Source organism: Nicotiana tomentosiformis, chromosome 11, assembly GCF_000390325.3.
Source record: "Nicotiana tomentosiformis chromosome 11, ASM39032v3, whole genome shotgun sequence".
In the NCBI taxonomy this organism is placed as follows: domain Eukaryota; kingdom Viridiplantae; phylum Streptophyta; class Magnoliopsida; order Solanales; family Solanaceae; genus Nicotiana; species Nicotiana tomentosiformis.
In genome coordinates, this window is record NC_090822.1 from 7,764,813 (window position 1) to 7,773,221 (window position 8,409).

General features: G+C 35.7%; 1 protein-coding gene and 1 non-coding gene across 2 annotated transcripts; both read right to left on the minus strand.

The window, feature by feature from the left end:
* Positions 1-1,948: 1,948 nt before the first annotated feature.
* Positions 1,949-2,051, minus strand: LOC117273100 (U6 spliceosomal RNA). Its single transcript, XR_004503061.1, has one exon. It is a non-coding gene; the product is annotated as a U6 spliceosomal RNA (small nuclear RNA).
* Positions 2,052-2,072: 21 nt separating this feature from the next.
* LOC104118840 (uncharacterized) lies at positions 2,073-5,301 on the minus strand. The gene is made up of 3 exons (XM_009630208.4): positions 4,815-5,301; positions 2,544-3,908; positions 2,073-2,456 (listed from the first exon to the last, which is right to left on the minus strand). The coding sequence occupies exons 2-3, from the start codon at positions 3,879-3,881 to the stop codon at positions 2,433-2,435; spliced, it is 1,362 nt and encodes a 453-aa protein (XP_009628503.1). The 5' UTR covers positions 3,882-3,908; positions 4,815-5,301; the 3' UTR covers positions 2,073-2,432.
* Between the last annotated feature and the right edge of the window lie 3,108 nt (positions 5,302-8,409).

The window sequence follows — 8,409 nt, forward strand, 5'->3', positions numbered from 1 at the left end:
AAAGTTAGTAATTAGGAAACCAAATCTAAGGGCCTAAAATTTTAGATGGAGAAAGAAGGGTTGAAGGCTAGCTCACTCTATTAGTAGCGTAGCATCCTTTCCTGTTTCTCTCCTCTCCCTCCCCTGATCAGAGGCGGAGCCAAGATTTAAAGCTTATAAGTTCAGGTTTCCATTCAGTTTAAGCTATTGTGTTTTAAATTAATAATTTGTATATATTCAATCATACTTGGCATTTTTCCCCTTGTTTTGCTACTCAATAACAAAGATGAGTGACCAGTTTACTCAAATGTGGATCTAGAATTTTAAGTTTATGAGTTCCTACAGAAATATCAAGTTAATATACAATAATAATTAGATTAACGGACTGGGTTCCAAGCTAAATATTCTTATACATTTAATGAATTTTTCAATACAAACACCTAATCTAGACAAAAATTACTGGGTTCACGGTAACCCGTAACTAATGCACTGGACCCGCCCTTGTTTACTGTCTTGAATCCAATGACTAGTTGATTATCACAATATGATAACTAAAAATTACAGAGAACTCATTGGTGCTTTCAATTCCTCAGCTGCTCTATCATTAGGAATTCCAGAGAAATTGCAGCTCCAGAATGTTGAGCTCCAATATTATAACTCAATGCAGTTGAAAACTAAAAGCACAATAAACACATGAAATGCAATATAAACATCAGCATGCCAAGACAGTACATGAAACTGAAATATCATACAACATATCCCTCAGCTCTCATCTTGCCTTCAGCATCGGTTGATCTTCAGCAATTGCGATCATCTTTGGAACAGTAGTGGAGCTAGAATGTTTTCTAAGGGGACTCAAAATATAAAGAAGAAAACACACAAAGAAGCCAAGTGGATTTACATTTAGTATAAAAAGGGCAGCGCGATACACAAAGCATCCCGCATTCACGCAGGGTTCGGGGAAGTATCGCACCTCAAGGGGTGTAATGTAGGCAGTTTACCTTGACGCAAGCATCAATGGTTGATTCTGCGGTTCGAACCCGTGACCCATAGGTCACACGGAGACAACTTTACCGTTGCTCCAAGGCTCCCTTTCTCAACATTTAGTATAAAAGGGTAGCCCGGTGCAATAAGCTCCCACTATGCGCGGATTCGGGAAAGGGCCGGACCACAAGGGTCTAATATATGCAGCCTTACCCTGTTGAATATATATATATATATATATATATATATATATATATATATATATATATATAAAAAAAAATTACCTATCTATACAGTAATTTTCCAACGAAGGAGTGGAGGAGACAAAGGTGGCTTCGCCACTGCCTTGGAACCTTCCACTTGATTACAAGTTAGACAGTGCCTTTAGAGACCTGCACTCTGAATACATAATGTATAAAGCAGCAATACTATGAATCTGAGTACTGGAGCCTAGTAATACTATGGTTTTGAAGACATTAAGTAAAGCTCAAAACAATATGTAGCAGCCCGGTGCACAAAGCATCTTGCGTTCAAGCAGGGTTCAGGGAAGGACCGCATTCCAAGGAAGTGTGATTTAGGCAGCCTACCTTAATGCAAGCATCAGTGGCTGATTCCACAACTCGAACCCGTGACTTATAGGTCACACGGAGACAACTTGACCGTTGCTCCAAGGCTTCCCTTCAAAGCTCACTACAGTGACATGCTGAATTCCATCAAGACTTGAACTATCTAAGTTTTTTTCCTGCAGCAACTCAATTTCAATTAAGAAAAATGGTAAATCAAGTCATGACTGTAAAGTTTGAGAAAACCTCGCCATGCCTGTGTCACTTTCTTTCATCAGGAAAAACGGAGATCAAAGAAGTATGGGGCTGAAATGCTAAGGATATAAGGCATAAAAATGACATAGTAGTTATACCAGTAATGTATTTTTTGGACTAACGTTGCAAATTAGAGCATCAAATACCACAACAACAACAATTACACCTCAAACTCCAAACTAGTCAAGGTTAGCTATATGAATCGTTGTGCAGGGGCCACGCTAATTTTCTATGTATCATTCCACTTTTATCGGATGTCACTGAAGGGACACTGGCAATATGAATCATCAATAACTATAATGCTCCACTTGGGCCCTTTTTCATTCCAATACTCGAATCAGAATTTCAAATATACAAAACAAAAACCTGATATTAAAATCTTAATCAGAAAACAGGATATAACAAATGTGAAAACACTCCTCTCTTGATACAACTAAGTTGATATGATGCAGGCTATACATTTCTGTACACTCTATGTGATCAATTTACAACAGAATCAATATCTTCACAACCACACAATAACACCAAAACTACACACTATTCAGAAGTCAAAGTAACCACTAACGTCAACAAATAGCAGCATCTTGATTATGTAAGAACCAAGGGTATTTCCTGTTGGATGCTGGCGCTCAGAAGTTTTTGATCGATCAGTCAGATCCAAAAGTGAATCATTGCCTGTCCAAAATGGTAAGCATGTTATTAACGTTTTCACAAGTAATGCGATTGAAGATGGCTAACTGTAATTAGAAGAAAGGGCAGTACCTCTGATAGAGGAAGTAAAGATGGTTCATCAGTTGGAGGGGGGAGCTTGTCGGTTTTCAAACTTTGGATTTCAGAGTGCATCAAATTTAGTTGCTCCTTAATATCATATAGCAACTTCAGCTCTTCTTCTCGAGCTGTTTCTTGTCTTGTCGCTTCTCTTCCAACTTCAACTATCTCAGATGTTCGATTGAGCTGATGAAACTCACCAGTTTCCGATACGCTGGTTGTAGGGCGAGATATTGCCAAATGACAGGTAATAGCAGCAGCTTCACTTGCTCTTCGTAACTTGTTCTCACGCTGCGCAGATACAAAGTACTTCTTTAGCAAATCAGTTTCATCTTTAAGCGACGGTTTTACTGCCTCTTGTTGAGCAGAATCTGGTCTGTCAAGCCTTTCATCATTATGCAAAATCATCTTGCCGTCATGTTTAGGAGGCAACCCAATGTCGATAGTATTCTTTTCCACTCGAGGTACTTCGAATACATCAAGAATATTCGGAGAACAACCAGAATCAGCAGGTGTGTCGTTTTCTGATTTGCTTCCTTGGAACTTAGGTTGGTACATTTCATTTTCTGATTTGCTTATCTTAATGCTTCTTTGAGAAAGTGGTGAAGGCGACCTCGTTTCACTCCTCAAGTTCGCATAGCTAACTCCTGTAATCTCTTTCACTCGTTCATCCAACTTTCGAATTTGTTGCCAATAAGAATTGATACTTCCCGTCGTGGAAATATCAGTCTTCTTCTCCGTATCAGACTGCTGCTCATTCATCTCTTGCCCTACTTGTTCCTCCACTGTTTTCGAATTCGAATCTCTTTCTGAACTTGAATCATCTATTTCCATACCACCCTTCTTCGGACAAGCAAATTTCAGAGGAATAGGAGGGGCGGAGTTACGCCTTCCAAGAGCTTGGAGATTCATTTCTCCAGCTAAAGTCTCATTTCTTTGCAACAAATTCTCAGGATATTTAAATTCACCGACCCCGGGATCTGCACACCCCATGCTCAATAGCTTATACCGATAAGCTTGCACCTGATATTCCAAGGCAGCTATTTCCATCTCCTTTTGATAGAAAAGATCCTCGAAAATAGCTAATGATTCCTCGGCATGACACATTTTCTCCTCGGCCAATCTCTTGTACTGCTCCGCTTCCATTTTTACCGCGGCTTTTTCTCCTTGGAGTCGCAAGATCATCGATAGCGCCTCACTAGCAGCACTGGAGGAGGCTTCTCTTTCCTCATCTAACTCATTGTAAAGCTTCTGTAGAAGCTGTTGTTGAACACATAACGTTTCTTTCAAAGAAGTAACATCAAGTTGACACATGACAAAACTTTCAGCCATCAAACTAGGAAATTAACCACGCGTTTTCTGCGATAATAGTAGAATCATTTAGCAGATTACACATAAAAAGAAAAGATTGACAATGATGAACTCTTCTGATTCAGTTTACAACCAACAATTCAAACTCTATCTATGATCACAATCATAATCCATTTGGTATTTTAATCAATTTAGTGTCATCCAAGAAAAACAACAACTACGCCTTAGTCTCAAACAAGTCGGGTCGGCTCACTGACCATATTCGCCATTTAAATTCATCTCAGGCTAACATTATACAACAACGATAACAACAAATCCAAATAATCCCATAAGTGGGGTCTGGAGAAGTTAGTGTGCAAGCAGACCTTACCCCTACCTTATAATGGTAGAAAAGTTGTTTCTGATAGACCCGAAACAGTGAAAAATAAAGCAACAAACAATAGTAACAATGTAATAGGGTAACGGAAGCGAATGACACAACGTATAATAATAAAGAACCACGAATAAGAAAATACAAGAATAGCAGTTGTACTACTGGTAAGCCTAGGAGAAACTCGCGGCTACCTGTCAACCTTCGACCCTAATCCTCGACCTCCTCACCTTCCTATCGTTGTTCATGTCCTCCGTAAGCTTAAGCAATGACACCTTCCTATCTCAGGCTAACATTATACAAAATAAAAATGAAAAGTACTAAAATAAAAATCATATCCAAAATTAATTTTCAAAAATGTAAAATGTAAAGAAAACTAATTTGAGATCCAAATTCACATCATTTTTCAGGCTTGACAAGTCTCAAATCCTCCATATATCAGTTACTTTCAAGCAATCCCCTCCCCAAAAAATCCCACCAAAAAAACAAAAGGAAAAAAAGAAGGTAATAGACCTTAATATGAATATGTAATCTTTATATAAAAGTGATCACTGCAAAAACAGAGCTGAGGAGTTTGAGTTTACCTAATTTACAGCAGAGAAGAGTCTGATAAATCCACAAGAATTGATCCATTCAAGAATTGCCCATCTTTTTTTTTTCCTTCTTCCTCTTCAACAAAAATCAAGAAATGTTCATTCTTCAAAAAACCTCACAAGCCAAACAGCAAAATAAAGTGAAAAATACAATAAAAAGATTGGAAAAAGGAAACCCCACTAGAAGATTCAAAGAAATGTGAATGTTGATTGAAAAAATCAATCTTTTTGTTTCAAAAAGAAGAAAAAAAATTGAACCCACTAGTGGAAAAATAAAATAGGCAAGATGAGTAAAGAATGGATCAAGATTAATTTCTGGATATTTGATATATGAATATAGCAGAAAGCTATATCCTTTTTCTCATCTTAACGAGATTTTTGTCAGATTAAAAAAAGTTGGTTTTTGTAACTGTTTGTTTATTTGTCTTTTACAAAACGAAAGGTAGTCCTAGATTTAGGCTGTCCGTTTACGCCACCCCATTTCTAGGTGATTCTCAAATCTTGATTATATCTCCTTAATTAATTAATAATAATTAAAGAGAAAATAAATAATTAAAAAAACACCATTACTTTGAACCAGCCGATTTTAAGAAAAATAAAATAAAACCTGAAGCTTTGGCTCCACTAATTTGAATTTGCGATCCTTTAACTGGAAAGCTTTGTACTAGAAGTTTCTTAATTTAGGGTTCAGTTGGGAAACTCTGATTAAGAATAAAATGATCTCCAGTCTTACCTTGTATTTCTGCAAGAAATTATTTTATTGCTCGAACGTGTGACCTCAACAAAAAAAATTCAGTATAATCCTACCAATAGAGTCATACCTTAAAAATAGAGAGCTTGTTTCGATATACATCGGCTCAAAGAAAATGCGAGTTTCAATTCTTGCTATTATTTCTTCCTTTCTCCCCTTTTAAAAAATTTAAAAGCAAATAGTTTCGATTGTATCCATAGTCTAATAATAACATGACTATATGGTTTGACTCGATATTGTCGGTGTGACATGGCAAAATACAAATAGTTAGAGAATGATTTTTTATAGTAATGTCACTACCTTATTTATATGTTATTGGTTATGATTTCAGAAATACGTAGTACTAAATTAAGAAACTTGGCAACCATTTCCTTTGACTTTGTGATTATTATAATCTGGAATCAGTCAATTATTATACCTCGTGTATTTTGATTTTTAATTATTTTTATAAAATGACTATGTGTAGTTAATTATTTGACCGAAATTATCTGCATCAAACACATCCCAAGAGAGAAATATTGAGACCTCAAATTTAAATCCCTTCTAGTGAGCATTAGAAAATTAATTTGTGCGTAAATATTTTAAATGTAGAAATTTTAGATGACAAAAAAGACACGTCAACGATATTTAATTTTTTAATTAACATCTAAAAGCAAAATAAAAAAAATAAAATTCAAATGAATCGTGTTAAAGCTAAAATCGTTGTTTCGTGCTTTATTAGTCGCATTTAATAAAGGTATTGACTTTCAGCTTGGCATAGTTGATGCATAGTCCCACCGTGATTAAAGTTAGAATTGAAAACCTCTTTTAATGCTATTTGAGACATAAAAATGGTACTTTTATTAGGGTAATGTCATAATTGATTAGACGCGTTTAACTCAACGATTTTATGCAGGGGCGTTAATATAGTTATAATATCATGAAACATTCTTCTAATGTTTCTCATAGTAATAATTGGTGAGATTAGCCTTTTCTTTTTTACTTTAGCAAGTTCATAGTATATTATAGATAACTTAACAATTTCCCGCGTTTAAGTATGTGCCCTACTGATCAATGAAGTAGTTGACAACCATGAGATCTTATGTTCAAATTCTAGTCGAGGCAGAAATACTAGGTGACTTCTTCTCATCTATCAAAACCTTGGTAGATAGAGTTACTTGTATGCGGTAAAATTGGTTAGTAACAATTGAACAAATGAGGAGGTGACACATAGAATGAATGACACGTAAGATGTGAGTCAGCAAGTAATTGGTATCGGATACAAGCGTGCGGTCGGTGTTGGGTGAATTCCGAAGACAGGGGACCCGATAACAAAGATTTAAAGGGTGATATCGGAAAGCATTCAATGAGCAGCCGTTACAAAGAATATCTGCATTTATATTTAACCGTTATGCAATCATCAATGACGATTTCATTCTCATTCAAGAGCACCTTGATTTGGGGATCTTGTCTCCTTAAATATAGTTATAAATAGGAGAATTAGTATCCAATGTACAGCACGAAACATTCTGCACACAAAAGTTATAATCAGCTCTCATTCTATAATATTGTTCTTTTACTTTGTTCTTAATATTGTTCTTGATTCTGCTACCGAAAAAGCTAAATTCATAGCTACTCGTATTTCCTTTAAGTTTATTTTACAATCTTTTGTTTGTTCTTATTTACTTCATATTTTTTGATCAAATTAATTCACGTATCTATAAATCACATTACAAATTCAACTGTACCGTTTTGCGGGTAAACATTACTCATTTGTGGAATTAGTCGAGATACGCGCAAGCTAGTCCGGACATTAAGTTTCTCAATACAATCAAAAATCGGCAGCCCGAAGCATGAAACATTTTGCGGTCATGCAGGATTCAGGGAAGGCGCTCACGTAGGGTGTGATATAGGCAGTCTATCCTAATATAAATATTAGTGGCTGATTTCACAGCTCGAATTTGTTACCTATAGATTATATGAAGACAAATTTTTCGTTACTCCAAGTTCCGATTTTCAATATAAACTTAACAATTTTCCTAAAGGAGTGTATTAGTGAGTAATCGTTTAAGAAAGGCAGACCCAAAAGTCAATTAATAAATTAAAATATAAACAACATGATTATACTTGTCACTAGAATTAAAAAAACACATAATTGCAAACGGGGTCGGTAGTCAAGGGTGGAAGGTCACCTTTAAAAGATTTACAAAGAGGTTATGGGCCGATTCTAACGGCTATAATGTCGTCTATTCGTGGCCGACCATACTACTTATTCAATGTTCTGGCATGCTCACTCTTGGAAGATTCAAATAAGTATCATACTTTAATTCAACTATATTAAGATTTTAGAGTTACGGAATCAGCAACTAATGATAATGTTAGTGTATATGAGTGTAGGTTGCCCATATTAAATTTCCTTATGGTGCGGTCCTTCCTCAAATTTTGTGTGAATGCGAAATGTTTCGTGCATTGGGCAGTCCATTTTTTATTAAGATTTTACAAGCAAAGTTTATAGACGAGCAAACTTTCGACTTAAGGAGTGCATATACTTTATCCATTCACTTTTACTTATCCACTATTCTAAAAATATATTTCACTTTTACTTATCCACTTTCGCATATCAAGAGCAAAATTATTTATTTTTTCTTTTTTGCCATTAGAATTAATTATTCATTCCAAATCATTTTTCAAATACATTAAGACTATACACCAATTAATATGGGTATTATGGTAATTATGCAGGATATGACGTTGATTCAGCTTACTGAGGACATAACCCTTGATAGGAGGGGGTGGAGGTCGAATATTAGGGTAGAAAGTCAGTAGGTAGCTTCTTAGTTGCTCACCGATAGTTTA

Coding starts and splice junctions, on each gene's coding strand:
- LOC104118840 (XM_009630208.4), bottom strand. CDS start 3,881: ATGGCTGAAAGTTTTGTCATGTGTCAACTTGATGTTACTTCTTTGAAA. Junction 2,457..2,543: donor CTTTACTTCCTCTATCAGAG/GTACTGCCCTTT, acceptor CATTTTGGACAG/GCAATGATTCACTTTTGGAT.